Below are 22040 nucleotides of genomic sequence, written 5' to 3' on the forward strand. Positions count from 1 at the left end.
CCATCAACAACTAAAAAAAAATAATAAAAAAGTAAAAAAAAAATAGCAGTACATGTGACCTTAGAGATTACTTTGTATTCCCAAAATAGCAAGTCTTGGTTTTAAAATAAATTATCAAGGGCAAAAATTTGTATTCATTCAATTTAGATAAATGATGACACTTTTAGGGAAGTTTATTTTTTCATAGTGTCCTATTTTATTTAATATTGATATGACTTTACGTAATCAAAATATCCTGAATTCCAGATGAATGGTTTTCAGAAAATGTTACCTGGTGTCATTTTACATCATTGATAGTCACAGAATATATGCATACCAAATTGACAATTGTCAAAATATGTCTGTATGTTTTGATCCAGGCATTAAAATAGTAAAGAAATGAAATCAAATGCATAATTCACACTATTGAAGGTAAATATGTAAACATATACATACAGGTTCTATAACATTACAGTCATGGTGTATAATTTACTTTAATATGAAAGTTAAAATATTAAAATTATATTAATGAATATACAGTATTTTTAAAAGCAAACTTTGACTATAAGAACACAAAATGACAGGATGAGGGTGCTGAAAGTATAGTATAGTATTTTGTATGCAACTGAAGTTATCATCAACTTAAAATAGAAATGTATAGTTAAAATATTTTATGCAAGTGTCAAGCTAATGGCAAAGAAGAACCCTCATATAGATAGATAAAAAGAAAAGCAAAGTACTCACTATTAAAAAATCATAAAAGGAAGATAGCAAAAGAGAAAAAGAGGAGCAAAAAGCTGCCAAATGAACTAGAAACAACAAAATGGTAATAAGTCTTCACTTAGCAATTATTGCCTTAAATGTGGAATAAAAGAAATTTTAAAAACAGGATCCAACAATGTGCTATCTATAAGAGACTTGTTTTATATTTAAAGGCATACATAGGCTGAAAGTGAAGGGATGGGAAAAGATTTTTCATGTAAATGGTAACCAAAAGAAATCATGAGTGGTTGTATCAGAAAAAAATAGATTTTTAAGTCTAAATGTGTCTCTAAACACAAAGAAATCTTAATACATATAATTTTTACGTATAAATGATAAAGGATCAGTTCAAAAGGAAGGCACAAAACAATATAGAACTGCCTACCCAATAGCAAAAGAATATACATTTATCTCAAGGTCCCATGGAACATTCTCCAGGGTAGATCAACATGTTAGTTTACAAACTAAGTCAAATTTAAGAAGACCAGAATCATTCCAATTATCTTTTTCAACCACAGTGGAATGAAACTAGAAATCATTAACAATAATACCAGAAAATTCGTGTAAATGTGAACAACACACTTTTGAACATCCATTGGATCTTTGAGGAAATGAAAAGGGAATTTAAGTAGTATCTTGAGAAAAACAAAAACAACATATCAAAACCTATGAGATCAAACAAAAATAATACAAAGAGGTAAGTTCAAAAAAAAAGAAGAAAGGTCACAAATAAACAATCTAACTTTATACTCAAGGAACTAGAGGAACAACAAACTAAACCCCAAGTTAGTAGAAGGAAGGGAATAATAGAGTAGCACAAAAATAAATCAGAGAATTTTAAAACAATATAAAAATTAAGAAGTAAACATTTTTTGAAAAAATAAAGTTGACAAACTCATAGCTAGAGAGATTAAGAAAAACAGAAGATTCAAAATCAGAACTGAGAAGCCTCAAACATAAAAGGATTATAAGGGTCTACTGTGTGTGTGTGTGTGTGTGTGTGTGTGTGTATTTACACCAACAAACTCAATAACCTATAAATGGGTAAATCCCTAGAAATATATAACCTACCAAAACTGAAGAAGTAGTAGCCTGAACACAGTAACAAATAAGTAACTGTAATACAATATCTCCCAATAACAACAACAACAAAAGCTCCAGACCAGATATCTATAGATATATTCATAAGTGATATACCTGCTGAACCATGAATGCATAAAAGCTTCATTTAAAAAAAAAAATTTTATAGTACTGAGACTCATGTATGCTAGGCAATGCTCTTTTACTGAGCTACAATCCCCATCCTCATTAAAATAATGGCAAACCAAATTTAGTAACACACTAAAAGGATCATATTCCATGATTGAGATTGATCCCTAAGATGGAAGAATGAATGATTCATCCTACAGAAATCAGTGTGATACAACACATAGAAAGTAAAAGCTGTTGTGGTCAACTGAATAGATGCATAAAAATTATTTGACCAAGTTCAACATCCATTGATGATTAAAACTCTTAACAAAATAGATGTAGAAGGAACTTAACATACTAAAGGCCATGTCTGAAAAACACAGATAACATCATAGTCAGTGGGAGAAAATGGAAAGATTTCCGCTACGAGAGCTAGTGCAAAGCAGGGATGCCTACTGTGTCCTCTCCTTTTCAACACAGTGTAAAGTCCTAACGAGAGCAATTAGAGAATAAAAATGAACAATAGATTTCCAAATCAAAAAAGAGAAAGTTAAATTCTGTTTGCAGAAGACAGGATTGTATGGTGGTCACCCCTTATCTGCATTTGCTTTCATATTGGTTACCTACAGTCAACCATGTTCTGAAAAGCAGTAAGTTTTAAATAACTTTTGTTGCAATATATTAGTATAATTATTCTATTATCAGTTATTGTTAATCTCTCATGATGCCTAATTTATAAATATAGGTATAGGAATAAATATGGTATATATAGAATTCAGTGTGATCCATGATTTCAGGCATCCCCTGGGGGCCATTCAGTGTATTTCCCAAGGATAAAATAGGACAACAATATATGTAGAAAAGCCTAAAGATACAACAACAAAAAAAAACTAATAAAAGAATGTAGTAAAATTACAGATACAAAATCAACGTACAAAAATCAATTAGGGGGGCTAGGGTTGTGGCTCAGTGTATAGAGTGCTTGCCTTGCACACATGAGGCACTGGGTTCTATCCTCAGCACCACATAAAGTAAATATATAAGTAAAATAAAAGTATTGTGTCCATGTTCAACTAAAAATTTTTTTAAAAATCAATTAGGGGTTGAGGTTGTGGCTTAGTGGCAGAGCACTTGCCTCGCACATAAGAGGCACTGGGTTCAATCCTCAGCAACATATAAAAGATAAATAAACAAAGATATTGTGTCCATATATAACTAAAAAAAACCAATATTTAAAAAATATGAAAAGCTTATTTAAAAAAAAGAAAAAAATCAATTAGGTTTCTATACACAGTGAACTGTGAAAGGAAAATCAGGAAAACAATACCATTCACAGTAACAACAAAAAGAATAAATACAAATAAACTTAACCAAAGAGGTGGAATGTTTATATACCAAAATTAAGAAGCACTGATGAAGGAAACTAATAAATACACATATGGAAAGCATCCTCCATTCACAGATTAGAGGAACTAATATTGTTCAAAGTAACTCACAGATTAACTTTCAGGGTGCCAAAGGAATAACAGAAGACCCCATTATTTCAAAATAAATTACAAACCTACAATAACCAAACAGTATGGTACTGACATAAAAACAGATATGCAGACCAGTAGTAGAACAGAATAGAGAGCACAGAAATAAGTACATGCATCTGTGGTGAGCTTATCTTTGACAAGGTTACCAAAAACACAGAATGGGGAAATGATAGCCTCTTTAAAAAAATGATATTGGGAAAACAAATATCCACAAGTAGAAGCATGATATTGGAACCTTACCTCACACCGTATACAAAAATTTACTCAAAATGGATTTAAGATTTAAACTTAAGTCATAAAACTACTAGAAGAAAACATAGGGAAAAGACCTCTTGACATTGGTCTATACAATGATTTTTTTGGAAATGGCAACAAAAGCAAAAAATACATAAGTGGAAATGCATCATACTTAAGAGCTTCTGCACAAAAAGGAAACTTTTCAACAAAATGAAAAGGCTACTACTACTACTACCTAAGGTCATTTCTATTCCACCATAGTAAATGTGATTTTTAAAAAGTAAGAAAATTTGGTAGAAGTTTTATACTGATGTACTTCTTCAAGGTCTATTTTTGATACAGTTAAATAAGATAAGAAATTGGTTCTCTATATTTGATTTATGTTATCCAAGATTTATGTTTTCAGTAGATACAGAACATTTAATGGAAATACAAAGATGACTTCAGTGAGAAATGAGACGTAAATACGCTCAGTATTGCTTTGCAGTTGGACACTTTTATGATTTTAAGTGATATTACAGAAAGTTTGCTATTGGGTATCCTCTCTTCTGCTCTAAATTGGGGGAATTGATGCTGTTTTCTCCCTTAAGGAGATGTGGGGGTGGTTCTATCATGTCTGTGTTGCTCTTCCGCAGAGGAGAAGTACCAGCTCAGTGAAGGTTGGAGTGGTCAAGCATGTGTCAGTTTCAGCTTCCTTTGATTAACAAACTGCTTCATGCAATGCAGTACAAATGGTATTTAGAGTTGCCATAATTTGTCAGACTTTGTAATCTTTGCCTTTAAAATAAATTTTTTTCTTTCTTACAGATCAAAGGTCTACCATCAAAACACCAAAGACTCAAGACGCAGACGATGATGAGGGGGCTCAGTGGAATTGCACTGCCTGTACTTTTTTGAACCATCCAGCCTTAATCCGCTGTGAACAGTGCGAGATGCCACGGCATTTCTGAGCCAGAAGGCCCTATGTCTTCTCTAAAACCACATCTAAAGTTCAAGAAACTAGTCTGTCATCGGGGCAACATTTCACTGCTACATAGGATTTTGTCAAATGGAAGGTGTGACAAGATGGTGTTGTGCTAATATTAAGTGTCAGCCCACAGAGCTAATAATACCTCAGTATAATGTCACGGGCAGTTGAAATCCATCACCTGAAAGGTAATCTGCTGAAAGACTTGATTGCCTGCTGCCTGACCATGTACAGTGTTACCAGGAGCCCGTTACAGCTAATTCTCACTATGTTAATGCCAAGGTGTTCCCAGTACTTTTTCCCCCTCGTGTCACTACTGAATTTTGACAGGAGGAAGAAATAGAATGATAGCTTTTTTATTTTTAAAGCTTTCAGTGAAACACTACATACAAGAGAAGGAACAAGGTTTAACTATTTAAAAACTGCAGCCGCATAGTGCCATTGGCTAGGGGAAGACTTTCACACATCTGTGGTACTCTTGGCCTTGTCTTTGTCTTCCCTGAAAATGTCTCTGTGAAACCAGAATCTAGGGTCTCAAGATGAAAAGGAAAGCAGCATGCATTGTCTGTACAAACATGCAGTGAAATACCCCAAAGCTTTTCCTACTGTACAGATCTCTCGAGTCTGCTTTAAGTGATTTCTTCTTTATTATTTTCTTATATTTCTATATGTATAGTGTAATAGCCTTTTGTTAACTAATTTTCTTTTTTCCTTTTAGTGATTAAGCACGATCATGTCCCTTTTTAAGCCTTACCTAAGAGAAGCAATGTCGTAAAATAAAAAAGCATTAATGAAATGAAACTATGCACAAAATAACTTTCCTCTACTTACCCTGTACTTTGCCCTCATGGGTGCCAATGTTCTGTGAAGACATACAGATGCTGCACAATGAACTGCAGAAGGTATTACAAGAATTATGTCAGTAGGTCACACTGTGTGGGGTGGCACAACATGGTGTTTTGTCTTCCATGGGGAAGCTTAAAACAGAAGGTATTTTTAACCCACTCGCAAAGTGTGCCTCATCTGCTTGGTGCCCCACAGAACTTTCACAGGAGATTTTTATCAGAAAAGTACAGTTTCAAAACCAGCAACAGCAGCAGTACCGACAGCCCTTTTATTTGGAAAGAAGTTTAAATGCTTTACTGTTGGGACAATCTGTTTCTAAACCTGACTTGGTGGCAGTAACGTGTATTTATAAAACAAGGCTATTCATATTTAGGACAACTGAAGAAAAGCTGGAAAAAAAGAAAAATAAGCAAACTTGAACACTGAAGCAACCTCAAGCATCTCTTTATTTTGATGATATATTTTTGTAAGGAAAATAAGTATTCAGATGATCAGGAATGTATATAACTCAATGGAATCAAGAAAAGATAACAGTATGCATTTTAAAAGAATTATGAAACTATATATCAGTGCTTAGAATGGGGCTAAGGGAAGTGCTGAAATACAGTAAAAGACAGGAGGTAATGTAGACTGTCACCCACTGTAAATGTTTGCAAGTGGCTGTTTTAAATAATCAGGATTATTACGGTGATCTCTATGAATGTCAAAGCCTCAGCTTCCAGGCTTTACATTATGTATATGGAAAGAAATATGACAATCCTAGGTAATTAGGCAGTAGACCCAGAGCCCTTACATTGGATGCATTTTGTTTTAAAAATAGGCCTTGTTTTTCAGCTTCATCTGCAGTTCTATGTGAAGATTGATAAATCAGTTTTTACTTGTTTTATTAATAAAACGTAATTTGGATATCTTGAGTTGATGGTTTTGTGATTTAGCTGGGTAAACTATCTTTGTAACAGATAAGTTATTTATAAAAATTAAAAAACTTATATTCTAATGTGGATTTTGTGCCTTGTTTTTAAAGTTTGTGGGACAGGAAATAATTTGTACCCCAACAGAACATTTAATTGTTAATTGAGATCAGGAAAAAAATTAAAAAATAACCTTCACCCTCTAGAGTCCTCTCAGGACACCAGGTGTTCAGAAGCTACATGGCTTGGATTCTTTTTGTCAGTTTCCCCAGGCTGCTTGTTAACTGATAGCAGCCAGATTTCAGCTAAGCCAGAACAAAGTGGATGTAGCTTTTTTTTATAATGTGTTATAACTTTCTGTTTTAAAATTTTTGAAAATTTACCCCATTGTTGAAAACAAGCACGATTTCTTGGACCATTTATGCTGGGTTGTCAATGGTTGATACTGGCTCTATCAGTATCATGGCACAGTTTTTATGAGCTTACAGAGAATGAGGTAGCATTTGCTGGTCTCTGTGATGTAGCTGTACAAAGGCCTGCCTCAAGTTGCCGTTTAACCTAGTAGGAAAGAGGGCCAGGCATGGTGATGCATGTTTGTAATTCCAGCAGTTTGGGAGGGTGAGGCAGGAGGATCACAAGATGGAGACCAACCTCAGCAACTAAGCAAGTCCCTAAGGACTTAGCAAGACCTTGTCTCAAAATTAAAAGGGCTAGGTATGTGGCTCAGTGGTTGAGCGCCCTTGGGTTCAATCCCTGGTACCAAAAAAAAAAAAAAAAACAACTAGTATGAAAGAAATTTTCTTTAATTTTTTTTTTATGTGTGTGTAGTTGTAGATGGACAGAATGCCTTTACTTTGTTTATTTACTTTTTTAAATGACCAACCTGAATCATTCTACAGCCTAAAACTGATTATGTGAGGAATTGAACTTATATGGAAAATTATATCCATAGATATTCCAAAACTATATTATTAACTTTAACCTGATATTTTTGTCGAAGTATTTATAATAGCAAAATTAATGGACATTTCATCAGTTTTCTCTAGCCCAGTTTAATATCAGTGAAAAATTCTAGGGAGCAATGATAGGTTTAAGAGGTGAATAGTGGGGACTGGGGATGTAGCTCAGTGGTAAAACACTTGCCTAGCATGTGTGAGGCCCTGAGTTCAATCCCCTGACTGAAAAAAAAAAAAAAAATGAATAGTGTAAGATATACTATTCAGTTCATGGGTAGTTGAAGTGGGCATGTTGCCCTAGAAAATAATATTAAGTCTGTTGGCACTAAAGTCTGTTCCAGATTTACTATCTGCACACTGGGTATTAGCATATAATATATGTTATGCATTAGCATATTAGCATTTTAATTTTTATTGCTTCCACCTGAAAACACAATTAGGCAACTGAGAGAAATCTCTCTTCTAAAGAAAAAGGATTTCAGAGCTTGGTATTTATTAAGCCAGGTTTTCCCCACCGGAGTGTGGTAGACTGGTTTAGGAAATGGAAGATTGAATCCTTTGAGCCAGCCCCTTCTCTCTGTCACTAGAGTTCCTCACTAGGAACTGTATTGACCTGAAACCATGGGTCATGTTTTTGTTTAACAAATAAAAAATTTGTAGGAATGGGTTGAGGTGTTTTTCTCAACAGAATTAACAGGTAAGTTTACTCTTTATTTTTCTGAATTTGGGAACATCTCAGATCAGAATTTGGTGTTTCAATCACTGAAATTGAATTTTCTTCCCTTTGATTATCAAAGGTGGGTTGCTTTGCAGAGTTTAAAAGGCTATCAAAGGCCAACCTGAAGATCAAATGTGTTTGTTCTGTTGCTTATCCACCTATCTACAAAGTGTACATTTTAGGGAATATAACTGTTTCTCAAGGAAGATAAACACTTCACTTGAAGGACTTACCGTAGTGTTTGCACACCTGCATATTTTTATTAAGCCTAAAATTGGTCTGAGGTCCTCTCAATCTAATGCCTCCTTCCTTCAGATCCTCTTTACCTCCTTCCTTTTCTGAGGACAGCCTTCCTCTGACCCAATCTATATACTAAAGAACCATTACAACTTATTAATATTTGTTCCAAAAGTGTTGTTATTCCTCATGGCACTGTGGAAATGTTTTTAAAAAGAAAAAACTGACTCCTACCTCCCTGCCCAGGCATCTGTCATTAGAATGTTTGTGCCTTTTACACAGCTTACTCTCCTTACTCCTTCCCTGCAAGGATTAAACTAAAGTTCAAGATCATGAGGACTTTCCAAACCACCTTCTCTTGCAGCAGTTGCGATTTTCTTCCCCCTTGACAGTCCATACAACCTTGACAGTCCATACAACTTCCATTTGTATATTCTTGACAAAGTGGATATTTTATTCCTTTGTGTCCCCACAGTAAATATCCTCTTACTGTACTAAAAGATCCGTAGTTGATGGTGATAATGATTCTTAATCTGAAAGCCAAGAAATTTCTAATGTTTGTCCAGGTTAACCAACAGGTACAGCCTTTTTGAACTACACAGATATTTTCCCATATGACCAATGTGATGAGAGAGAGGTTCCCAAGCTAGACCACTAATTAGCTAGAATGCTTTGCATTTAAAATACTGAAAGAGTGGGATACATAAATGTTAAAATGAAGTTAAGAAATAGTGTTTCTTTGTCTTTTATATGATATGGACATTCTGGAAAATACAGAAATTGGTGTTTGAAATAGATGTCCCTGATTTTGATAACATCAAATTTCATTTCAGAGTTTTCAAGTTTGTCTTTTTTTGGATACAGGTGTTTGGGTGCCTTATTGTTCTTGGACATGATGACAGGTTTTTGTTTTTTATTTGTTAAGTAAAGCCAGGCTTCAGATTAAAGGATTCATAGCAGACAGCAGGGACTATTTGTATATTTGTAAAGTGGGTCCACATGACCAGGACGATGCCTATGTAATGAGTGATGTGAAACAAACCTACATTTTTTATGTGAGTTGGCTTGAAGTTTTAGATTACTACTTTTTGAATCTTAATAAAAGTCTTTCACATTCCCTTTTGCTGAAGTGCCAGGTTCCTTTCATAATACTGTTCAGTGTGTACATGTTTAACACTAACTTTCTAATGTGAATAGCCAGGCTCCACTAAGCCACTGAAAAGTCATGCGTGGTTTCATTCCCACAGATGGTAACAGGTGATTTTTGTTGCGATCACAAAGTGTCCCATCAGTGGCAAAAAAAAAAAAAAAGCAGTTTTTAAGACAGGCTCCTGTATTCCTGGACTCAACATTTCCTTTTTGTCTTTCAGTCATTCGCCTGCTACAGCTACAAGTACTGGCTTCACATTTCAAAAAACATATGGTTCCCAAGTTCTAAAACAAGTGAAAAAAGGAATAGGCAGTATTCCCCGAAAACTTGAGACCAACTGTCATTTTCCCCTGAGCATATGTACGTGCTCTGACATCTAAACTATGTTTCTATGATAAATCTCAAACCCCGCTTAAGGGTGGCACAAGGCTCCCATTTATCATAGCATTCATCCATCTGCACACATAAAAGGATTTTCTAACTCTTAATTAAAGTCTCTGTGGCCATTTTCTCATTTACTATAGGCATAACACTGGACAGAACAGTGAGTTTCCTTGTACAATCTGTTCTCCACTCCTTAGATGACAGCTTCCTCTACCACATTTTGTAAGTTTCCATTGAACATGGGAGCTTTGGCATCCCAATTAATTTGGAAAACAGATCCCCACTTGTTTTCTGGCACTAGCATGTTATGTGCTTTTGATTCCATACGAGAGGCATGGTGGAGTTGTTTGTCAAATACTATTCTACCAGGGCTTTTCAGAGGAATGTCGTCCCCGCCGATTCTTGGGATTAGAATATCTCTTTGTTCCTGAGTCTTGGTTTAGTTTGGTTTTTAAATATATTCATGCTTTTACTTTGTGATTACTCATGCTATTTTTATAGAATTGTTTTTCTAATGTTTTAGATTGTTTCAACTTTAATTTCTCTTTCAGTGGGAGCATTCCCAGAGTTAATCCTTGTCACTTAATCTGAGCATATGCTGGGTTAAGTTGTGACTCACAAGAGACTGAGCGGAATGGCTCAGGAGCATCTGTGATTTGGTGCTGCAGTCATTGGAGAACAGCTCTGCCCACTGGCTGATCTTGTACCAAGGTTAATCACCTAAGCCCTCAAGCCCACATTTCCCAGGCTCCATGATGAAAATTTGAAATAGAAATAACAGCCACGCTCCTCGATTACCTCTCTCCCAAACAAATTGACCCAACAAGATTTACGTCTTCGGATAAACTAGGTGCTACGTAGGCATTTTTAAAATGCGATTCCTCTGAATCATCAGGTGCCGCAGTCTGGCTGGGCACAAAATCACGAGCCACCACACAGCTTGTAGATTCAAACAGCAACTCTTTATTCCCGAACTCACACCAGCCGTATACAAACACGTTCTGGGGAAATCCACGTTCTCTGCCCAAATCCCCCTCCACTGGGCTTCTATCTCCCAAAAAATACTCTGAATCCCGTGAGAACTCAAGGGGAACTCAGGCAGCAGGATACGCCCTATTCCCAGCAGGAATAATCTTAAACCTTAAACCTGGAACCTAAACTGGGAACGCCCTAAACATGATTATCTTAAACCGGGAACACCCTAATCCGCCTTGGTCCTTGAGCAAGGTCACCTACATTCAATGTCACTGCAACATGGGGTACGCTGGCAAGGAAATTGTCATACCTACTTGGCTAATGGCTCCCAGCAGTCAGGTACCGTTCTAAATGCTTTGCCAATATTAACGTATAATCCTTACGACAACTCAAAGAAGTAGAAGATGTGCTAGCCCTGCTGTTACAGAGCAAGAATTAAGACAAGGAAAGGTCAAGCAACTTGCCCAAGGTCATACAGCTAATAATAGGCCAGAGCCAGAATTCAAACCAAGTGGCCTTGTCCAATCATGCTTTTAACCCTGCACTGTGCTGCCTGGTGCGCGTGGAAGTTGATTTCAGTGTGACTGCAGTAAGTCATCAACTCTGTCTGCAGAATCATCTTTCCATTTTAGTGGAATAGTATATTTCGACTCTTGGCACCTCCTCTGGCTCTATCCCCGTGTGTAAGAACGGTGTCTCCTATTTTGTTCACTACTATATATCCTCCTCCTGGCTTGGGTCTGACACATAGAAGGTGGACAGCAAATTTTAAGTTACACTGTTTGGTAACAGTGTCTAACTTCATTTTTCTCTGATTTTCTCCCAGGTGCTTCTCACTATCAGGTTCTGCCCTAGGTCAGGCACCATCTCATTCAAGGACCTCCACAGAACAACAAAAAATTTGAGTCACCATTGCTCATATTCCCAGCTCCTGTTTCAGCCCTTGCACTGTAAACAAGTGCCCTTTCTGCAGTCTACGTAGAGACATGGTTTTCTCATTTTTGTTGGTGATTTTGCTATTTTGAATGGCCCCCAAGCAGTCAGCTGAAGTACAGTCTGGGGCTCCAAAGCCCAAGAAGGCTACGACTCACCTTAAGAAAAAACAGAGAAACTTCCTTCAGGCATGGTTACAGTGCTGTTGGCCAAGGGCTCAATGTTCATAGCCAATCACAGAGGTTGAATTTTTAAAAAGAAACGTAAAACAAGGTCATGTGTTGCTGAAAATGTGTCCAGAGGCTCCTTGGAACCTGCCCCTGCATTTCAGTGTTCAGTATTCACTGACTCTATGTTCACAGAGAGATTATTGAGAGTAATTGCCATTATAAATAAAGAGAATCCACTGCGATCATACACAAGGCGAGCACTGTCCAAAGGGCAGGGTTCAGTGAAGGGAGGGACACCATGGTTGAGTCAGGGACAGTTGATGAAAGGGAGACATTTGCAATGGGACTCATAAGTGACACCTATGGGAAGCTTTTTATGTGGAGAAAACTGAGCCATGTTGGAGTTCAGAAACTTCAGGGGCCACGTAGAGATCTGCAGGCAATCTCATTTGGCTGAAAGGTGGGAAAGTGATTTGGACCATTCTGTAGAGGACAATTAATAGTGTACTCGCTGGGCACAGTGGCGCACATCTGTAATGTGCAGCTTGGAAGGCTGAGGCAAGAGAATCACAAGTTCAAATCCAGCCTCAGCAACTTAGCTAGGCCCTAAGCACTAACCCTAACCCTGTCTCAAAATATAAAATCAAAAGGATGGAGTTGTGGTTCAGTGATTAAGTGCCCCTAGGTTCAACCCCTGGTACAAGAAAGAAAAAAGTATATTTAATTTGGGGGAGTGGTACTGGGTCCCAGGGTTTTGTGCAGGCTAAATGTGCTCTACCACTAAGCTACACCATTAGCCCCAAGAGTGTACTTAATGTGACAGGGGAAAATGAGCCGTGGAAAGTTTGGGGGGGGGCGTGATTTGCCTAAGAGAAAAGAAAACGTGAGTTCATATAGACTTAAACATGACTGTTAATAGCGGCTTTAATCAGAGTAACCCAAAACTGGAAACAACCCAAATGTCCATCAACAGGTAGGGGAATAAATTACAGGATGTCTATAGCTTGGAATGCTACTCAGCATTAAGAAAGAACAAATGCTGAACAAATACGACATAGATGAATCTCAAATGCATTATGTTGCTGAAAGAAGCCAGATGCAGACAAGGACATCCTGCGGGGCTTCATTTTTTATAAAACCATCAAAAAGACCAAACCAATGGATAGTGACGGAAAGCAGCAGTGGGCTAGGATTCATTGAGAAGAGGCATGTGGGGACATCTTAGTGTGGTGAAAATATTCCATGTGTTGATTGTGGCAAGTTCACTTGGGGGATATTCATTTGTCAAAACTCATTTTAAGGGCAGGGAGTATAAGCAAGTGGTAGATCGCTTGCCTAGCAGTGCATGGCCCTGGCTTTGATCCCCAGTACTGCAAAAATAAAAATAAATAAAACTCATTTTTAAATGGGTGCATTATACACACACAGAGAAAGAGAGTGTGTGTTAATGTGAATGCATTTTATTGTTTTCAATCCATTCTGTATATAATAAAATATGGAATGGGTGGCTTTTAAATAGCATAAATTTATTTCTCTCACTTCTAGAAGCTGGGAAGCCCATTATCAAGGCACCAGCAGATTTGGGGCCAAGTGAGGACCATTTCCAGGTTCAGAGGGGCACAGTCTCACTGTGTCCTCACCCAGTGGGAGAGGGTGAAGCCTTTTGTATAAGAACATTCATCTCTAATCACCTCCCAAAGGCCATCACCTTGGTGATTAGATTTCAACACAGGCATTTTGGTGAGGACATAAACATTCAGACCAGGTTAACATATATGTTAAAATCATAGGGTTGTTTTTAAAAAGAAACCTTAGGGGAAGAAATATTGAATATGCATCAATACTGTGCCCCCATCCTAATGACCAACACCCCCAAGAAAGGCACACGGGGAAATGCAGATGCACGAAGCTTGTTACCAACCAGAGGCCCCTTGGGAATCAGCAGATAGAAAATAAAGCCCTGACATATGCCAAGCTAGGGACGACAGGCGTCCTCCTGTGAGAATTTCCATGATCTATACTTGTTTTAGGCAGCATTTTTGTCGCTGTGACCAAAATACCCAACCATAAGAGAGGAGGAAAATATTTAGGGCAGACAGTCAGGGGTCTCTCAGTCCATAGATGACCAAATTCATTGCTCTGGGCCCAAGTGAGGCACAACATCATGAGGGAAGGGCCCAGCAAAGGGAAGCTTGTGGAAGGAACAGGAAGCAGAGCAAGAGAGAAAGAGGCCACAGAGGAGATGCACCCGTGCAGGGAACGCCCCAGGGGCCTACCTCCTGCAGCCTAGCCCCTCCTGCCTAAGTTACCACCCAGTGAGTCCATTCAGACCAGCATGGAGTGATCAGATGACAGTTCTCAAGACCTAAACATTTCACCTCTGAATTTCCTGTATTAACAAGAGCTTTGGGGGAGACATCTCACATCCACACCATAACAATACTATTGCGAACCCATATTTTAGCTAAAACTTCTTTAATACTGGTAGTATACATTACCAACTCCTCTATATTATATTGCTACATAGCTGCATGATCTTCACCCCACAGCACTACCAAAATAAAGGTAGGAAGAAACCTGCTGGAGTCACCATGTGTTCAGAGCACTTGTCATCTCTCTCCTAGGGAGCTCAGTGTGACATTTGGGGGAATCCACAGGAATGCTGCTGTGCAAACCAGATCCCTGCACGCCTAGTGCTTTGCGTTTCTGGTTCTCCTGAATGATGGCCCTTTCTGAAGAGGGAAGGAGCCTCCTTGTCCCAGTCCTGGTCATAGCCCCACACAGCTACCATCAGATGTTCCTGAAAGGGATACCACCAGCGTTAGGATGGCACCCCGTGAGCATAGCCTCAGGCTTCCTGGATGTTCTCCAGGGACGACAGCCCACCTTCAGTTCTCCCATTTCCCAGTGCCTGTCACTAAAATGCAGGTCTAGTCACCCTATTATGCACAAAATCCCTGCGGTTGCACTCCCTATGCTGCCTGATGTTCCCAAGCAGCTGTCAGGTATTCTACTTTCTACAGGTCAAACTTGATTTAGAAATTTCATTTCTTATTTATTCATTTGAAGAGTGCAGTCATAGGTGCCAAGCTTCACCTGGGGTCTGGGGTACCACACTAAACAGGACAGAATGCCACCCCCTGCGCTGTCCCTCATCCAGCTCCTCTCCAGCCTGTCAGGCCACCTGCCTTGGTAGGCCCCTTCCCTGTGTGGCCAAGTGCTTCGAGAGTGGCCTCCTTATATTTTCACTTTGGTTCTCTTGTTAGTAACACATGCTCAAAATCAGAAGAATAATGAAGTTCCAAACATGAGCAAACATTCCCTTTAAGGAAAATCTATAAACTTAAAGCTTTAATAGTTTTCTGCCTTCTACTTTCTGAGATACAGAGAAACTCATTATTCAAGAAGTTAATGGGAGTTGCCAAATGCTCCAGAAATCAGCTCTGGATCTCTTCAGTACTGCCCTTAGCTGTGATCTGCTGCTGCTGCTGCTGCAGTTGGGAAGGGAAATGGGCCTGTCCATGCCTTTGATGTCACAACTGCCCCAGGGCCGGAATTTCTACTTCAGGTCCCCTCGGGTTGCATCTTAATTGTGGTATGCCTACCAGATCCTCTTCTTCTTTTTAAATATTTTTTTAGTTGTCAATGGATCTTTTTATTTTACTTTATTTATTTATATTTATTTTATTTATATGTGGCGCTTAGGATCGAACCCAGGCTGGGCCTCACTCAATGGCAGGCAAGCGCTCTACCACTGAGCCACAACTCCAGCCGGACCAAATTGTCTTCTTTTAAGTTGGATTCCTAAATCTGGCAGCACGTTCATGATCTCTCTCCTCTCTCTGCCGTCTCCCACTCAACCCCACCTCTTATCATCCCAGGGAGAGGGGAGGGCACTTCACAAACATCCCCTTTCTTCTGCTAAGCGCGGCGCCTAGACCCGGCCCCTCTGGCTTTCCGAGCCCACGGGCGGACGTCCCCCGTCAGCAGATCTTCTAGGTCCCGAGGGCATCCCCTCGCTCCACGCCTCCCAACTCTGACGACGCCGAGCAGAAGCGAAGCGAGAAGCACAAACCCGGGGCGTAATTACGAGGGAATATTTCAGCTGAAAACATTGCTCACCAGGAAAACTGCACAGAGAGAAGCTCAGGCTGTCACTCTCCCCTGAAGGTGACCTTACAGGGCTGACATTTGCATAGTTCAAAAGGAACTATTGGAGCAAAGCATCCGGTTTTGATTCACTCCGAGGACAGTACCCACGCCGCCCGGCGACCTCGGAGCGGCGGTCTCTGATCACAGGAAATGGGTCCCTCCACTGGTCCCCAGGGGGAGCGGGCTCGCAGCTCGGCCGAGGTCCTGGCCGCGGAGCGGCGCTGTCGCGCCCACCTGCCAAAGTGGAGGGGTCACCTGCCCGGCCGGACCTGTGCGGGCTCTGACACCTGAGACGCACGCCTCCCGCGGGTCCTCACAAAGCTGTCGTAGTTTAAATAATTTTCTAAAGGCCTCCTAAATAGCCCAGTCTGAGTAAGAGGCTAAACCCAGCGGGGACCTCCCAGCGGGGAGCAGCCACCAACGTGGGGAAACCGGGACTCCGCGGCCGATTTTTACAGCGTCCCACTCCCTGGTGTTTTTTTGTTGTTGTTTTGTTTTGTTGTTGTTGTTGTTGTTTGTTTGTATTTTTGTTTTGTTTTTTAGTTTTTTAGTGATCTGTATGTAGCCAAATTTAAAAAAAAAAAAAAAAAGGAAAAGAAGGAAGAAAGGGAGGGAGGGACGGAGGGAGGGAGGAAGAAGATACTGAATTTTCCTAAAGCCAAGGTGATTTCGTGTTAAAAGGTGTCTTTTTAACTTTGTTTGTTTGTTTGTTTCAGACCTCACTCATCCCTTGTAGACACCCCCCGGCAGCAGATCTTCTAGGTCCCGAGGGCATCTCTGCAGGTTCTCGGCACCAGGCCTGGGTCCAAATGCAAGCGGCTGGGATACCGCGGAGACCTGCACCGCCAGAGCAAGGGAAGCCCTCAGACAGGGTTGCCTGTCTCGGGGTCAGTGCTTTCCAGCAGTGGGCCTGAGTTAGCATCCCCCTCCTTGGGCGGGAGCTCCACACAGCCGCCGCGCAGGAGAGGCCAGCAAGCAGCCCCGCCCCCACAGCACATCTGAGCAAACACTCCTGGCTGCGCAGTCCACCCTTATGCCCCAGGTTGACTTTCTCTCTTCTACTGCTTTCTCTTTAAGTCGGGGTGGGGAGGCAATTCCACAGTGGTTTCCAGAGGCCTCTGTCCCTGAGACAACTATAGCCCCTGTCCCTGCAGCTGGTCTCAGGGCATGACAACCATCCTTTCCCTCCTAGTGTTCAGAGGTAAGCCCCCCTCACCCTCAGCTATGGCTCAGCAATATTGCCCTTGGCAATCTCGCATCCAGGGGGGTTGCAAATGTCTATTTGCAATTTCAGAGGGGCAGGAGAGTACCTGGGAGTGGTCAAGTGGGTCGCTGGATTCCACACCTATTCCTCCCTGACCTCCTGTTTAAAAAGCAGACCTGTGTCCTCCCATGGATCCTCAGGTGACCCTCACCTGCAGGTCCCCAGCCACACAATGTTTTGTAGTCCCATGGACTCTGGCTATGTCCTCGGGCCAGCATGCTGTCCCTTTCCAGACTGGGACCTGTACCTTGCAGAGTCCAGGTAGACAGAAGGGAAGCACATGGTCCCTCCATAAGTGGAGCCCTCCTGGGCCACCCCCTGTCTCCTAGCTCACAGACTGTGTTCTTGCTGGGGACACAGCACCGCAGAGGGAGCTTCCCAATATGTAACAGCGGTCTCTCCAGATGCTGGTACTTCCCCTGTGTCCTCAGAAGGCCACTTCAGTGCTCCGCAAAGCCGTCTGCTTCTGATTGGTGCATATGTGAGTGAGTGTGTCTCAGGACTGAGGAACTCTTACTGCCCCTCTCCTGCTATGATCTTGTCTGCTTGGAGCTGTGCAGATCTGTGCTGTGGCTGAGGCCCTTGGAGACCCTCAGACAGAGGTGCCACTTCCCAGTGGGCAGGAAAGGCAAACCACGCCAAGAAGAAGTGCCACCATCCCTCCCCGTCTGGTTTCTTTGGACCACTCCAGGTGCCACTTGCATTTGGTTCAGGTCCTCCATGAAGTGGACACTGAGATGGGCTAGGCGTTCCAAGGGCCTATTGCAGGAAGTTCTGTGAAGGATGAAGAAGCAGGAGAAGGCAGCAGAGCCTTTGGCTGTCGACAGGCCTGAGGCAGGTGAAAGAGAAGAGCCCCAGGCTGCAAGTCAGTCCCAAACAGGCCCCCAGGGAGTCTTTGGAGGAAGTTGTCTAGCAAACCTGCAGAGCCCCCGAAGGGGCCTGATGAGGACTTCCACCAGGCTGTCATCTCTGGAGCTTCTAAATCAGTGGGAGACCCACAGAGGGGAGCAGCTGGGCTGTCTGTCAATGACCTTCCCTCAGCAAGAGATCGATGTCTATCACAGCATAATCCCCCTCCTACCCCTGTTCTTAGCTCCAGGGATGGTTTAATCTCAAAGGCCAGCAGATTTAAACAGCTCTCACAGGATGGTGACTTCCTGCAATCCAGGAGGACACTTGCCATGGCCATGGGAGTGAGGCTATTCAGAACCCAGCAGGTCAGCAAAGTCTCTCTTTGTACAATTTTCCCCCTAGTACTGGGGATTGAACTCAGGACCTCACACATGCTGGGCAAGTGCTCTACCACTGAAAGACATCCCAGCCTTTTTTTCAAATTTTGTTTAGAGACGGTCTCACTAAGTGGCCCAGGTTGGCCTCTGAACTTAACCATCCTCCAGCCTCAGCCTCCTGAGTCTTGGCACTTGTCATGACTTGGATGTTACCACTGTGACGCTCAGCATGTAATTACATCCTGAAAAAGGACTTCATTATTCATAAGGAGTACAGAAATGTGAGATACTGGGTTAGCAACATGTCACCTTGGACATCATCACTACATGTGTTTAAAACCTCATGATAGGTATACCCTTCTTACCCTCAGAAACTTTATATAGTTTTCTCCTCCCCCCCCCCTTTTTTTTTGTATTTTATTTAGAGACAGGGTCTCGCTGAGATACTTAGGGCCTCACTAAGTTGCTGAGGCTAGCTTTGAACATGTGATCCTCCTGCCTCAGCCTCCTGAGGGGGATGACCTGCAGAACTTAGTGGTCGAGGATGTGTCTACTCAGGAATTTTATTTCTAGGGAGGAAAACTGTGGAAACTCGTACACATGCTGAAGGAGATGAGTGTAAGAAGGCTCGTTAGAACATACTTGTAATGTAAAAAAATATATATAAAAATGACTTCCTGCTCCCCAACAGGGAAACAGATGTGCGAATTGGGGTAGGTTCATACTGTGGAATCTATTTATTCAGCAATTAAAATAAACTGGTACCACCTGCAGTAAATCTCAATATATCATGTTAAGTGAAAAAAATAATAATTGCAAGCAGAAGAATACATGACATTTGGTACCACTCAAGGGAGAATACTATGTATTCTTAGACATACATAAAACCTGAGGGTTCCTTGACCAGGGAGGTCTCATGAGCCTGGCCATGGAGGCTGCCTTCCTCTGAGCCTTACAACCTCGCCCCTGACCCCCAGTCCCATGGGCCTTGCTCATATGTATGTAGCAAAAGCACAAAAAATAAGCGAAGGACACACACCAGACTTGGAATCATAGTCACCCTAGAAAACGGGAACAGACGGCAAGGTTTAGAAGATCATAAGCATATTGTAACAATATTGACAATATGCCCAGTCCTTTAACAATTAGATGCATTCGGTGGCTAATGTTAAAATCATAAAAATCTGAGTACCACATGCATAGGCATATGTTATACATTTTCTGCAATTTTATGTGCTTAAACAGCTTTATTAAGAAAGTTTAGGGGGTAAAAAGATGATTTGTGTAATCCAGGAGAGAATTCCATAGGAGTCATCACAGAGGGGATAAAGAAATGGGCAGAATGGACTGGGGCTGTAGCTCAGTGGCAGAGCACTTGCCTAACGTGTGTGAGGCACTGGGTTTGATTCTCAGCATCACACAAAAAAATAACCAAATAAAGGAATTCTGCCCATATACAACTATCAAAAAAATGGGCAGAATATAGATATGAAAAGTGAAGAAAGAAAGTGCAGGAAGCCCAGAAGGTGTAGGGGAAGGTGTGGCATGGGGTTGGAGAGGTCTTGAGGGCAGGGTGCCAGGGACTGTCCAAAAGAGCTGTCTGTAGCTGGGCATGGTGATACACACCTGTGGGCCCAGCACTACGCAGGCTGAGGCGGGAAGATCTCTTGAGCCTGCCTGGGTAACACCCCACCTCACAGAATAAAATAAATAAATAAAAGAAGAAAGAAAAAAGAAAATTCTCAATAGAGTTGTCAGGGGGCATGGTGTAGGGGAGAGAGGGTCACCTGTCAGTGCTGGGCAACCGAAATGAGTAGACCTTCCGGCACTCAGGGTGAGAACAGGAGAAAATGGCAGGAAAAGGAAAATTGGAAATACCAGTGTATCAAAACAGCCAAGCTTTAAGAAGCAAATGGAAATGTTCACAACAAATGAAATAGATTACTGTTGTTACCAGTTACGGTGTTCTCACAATGAATAAACACACACAGAAATTTTGATAACCACGTAGGAAAAATACTTGAACAGACAATTCACCAAAGAGGAAATAAACATTAAATACATGGAAAAGGTGTCCATCAGAGAAATGCAATTGAAACTGCTATTTGTTTGTTTCCAGTACTGGGGATTGAACCTGGGGGTGCTTTCTGGGTGAACCACATCCCCAGCCCTTTCTATTTTTCATTTCAAGACAGGGTCTTACCAAATTGCCCAGGCCAGCCTTGAATTTCCCATCCTCCTGCCTCAGCCTCCAGAGTTGCTGGGATTGCAGGTGTGAACTGGCAGAGCTGAAACTATGTGTCTATTTGGTTACTGGTGCAGTGCTTCTGATGGTAGCTTGGGTTTTGTTTTTAGTTTGGGTTTTGTTTTTATCTTGGGTTTTGTTTTTAATGAGCTCTTGCTGGTGATGGCATGAAAAAGTGCTATACACTTGCTTGCCTTGCTGGAAATTAGTTCAGCTCTCAGAGGCCCTAAAGTATCAATGACTTTTCTTTTTATCAATGGCTTCTCTCATATCATTATATTTTGGGTAAATTCTGGAAAGTTTTACACAAAAATTACTTACCTTTATAATAGTGAAAAAGAATAAATAAATAATATGCAATTAATTAAGTAAATTGTAGTTCCTCCATTGAGAAAAATATAGTTCTAGCAGACCATGTTTGCAAAGTTTATAATTAGATGAGGAAATATATTTGTATAAGAAAAAAAATCATCTTAAATTATATCAGCAGAATGATCTCAACCACACAACTAACAACAGAAAAACACACCTAAAAACAACAACAACAAAAAACCCCAACAGCAAAACAATATATTGAAAATATATTGGAAGAAAATACACTAAAACAGTAAGTGGGTGGTTTTTTTTTTTCCTGTTACTACTTCCTGTATTTTCTATATAGGATATTTATTTCTGTTATAAATGAACTCACACACATTTTCTTCTGAAGAAAAATTAATAGTAGGACTTTTCACTTAAAATGGATGTTTGCACTTTGGTTATAGTCGGCACACAGTGGGGTAGGAGGTAAGGTGCAATTCCTGTCTTATGAAAAGGAGCACAAAGCAAAATCCCTGAAAGAGTGAAAGTTCCAGCATCCAGCAGGGGCAAGAAGTCAAGGGACTTTTTCAAGTTATCAAGTTTAGAGTCCGCTTCAGCAGTTTTTTAATATTTCTCTAGGGAAATCCATAGTCTTGCATTCTTGACCCTATTTCCTAAGGGTAGGAAGAAGTAAGGACCGAGAGACTCGCTCAAAAGCTATCAGCAAAGAGCCCATTCAAGTGAGGGGACTGAGGAAGATAAACCCCCAGCGGTGTCACACCAGGCACCACCAGGCAAACAAGTGGGTCCCACACTCCAGCATGACAGCCACAAACTGCATGTGGCTATTTAAATGTACAATTAAATAAAATTTAAAATTCAGTTCCAGGGTCACA

General features: G+C 40.7%; 1 protein-coding gene across 3 annotated transcripts in view; it reads left to right on the forward strand.

Moving 5' to 3' along the window:
• The window catches only part of Tab2 (TGF-beta activated kinase 1 (MAP3K7) binding protein 2), a 51456-nt gene extending 44939 nt beyond the window's left edge, over positions 1-6517 (forward strand). For all 3 annotated transcript variants that reach the window (XM_048799698.1, XM_048799706.1, XM_015502104.2), the window contains one exon: positions 4515-6517. In XM_048799698.1, the coding sequence (XP_048655655.1) occupies positions 4515-4657 (143 nt within the window). In that variant the 3' untranslated portion in view covers positions 4658-6517. The remainder of the gene's footprint in view (positions 1-4514) is intronic.
• The last annotated feature ends 15523 nt before the right edge of the window (positions 6518-22040 follow it).

The sequence above is a fragment of the Marmota marmota genome, unplaced genomic scaffold (assembly GCF_001458135.2).
Source record: "Marmota marmota marmota unplaced genomic scaffold, marMar, whole genome shotgun sequence".
Classification (NCBI taxonomy): domain Eukaryota; kingdom Metazoa; phylum Chordata; class Mammalia; order Rodentia; family Sciuridae; genus Marmota; species Marmota marmota.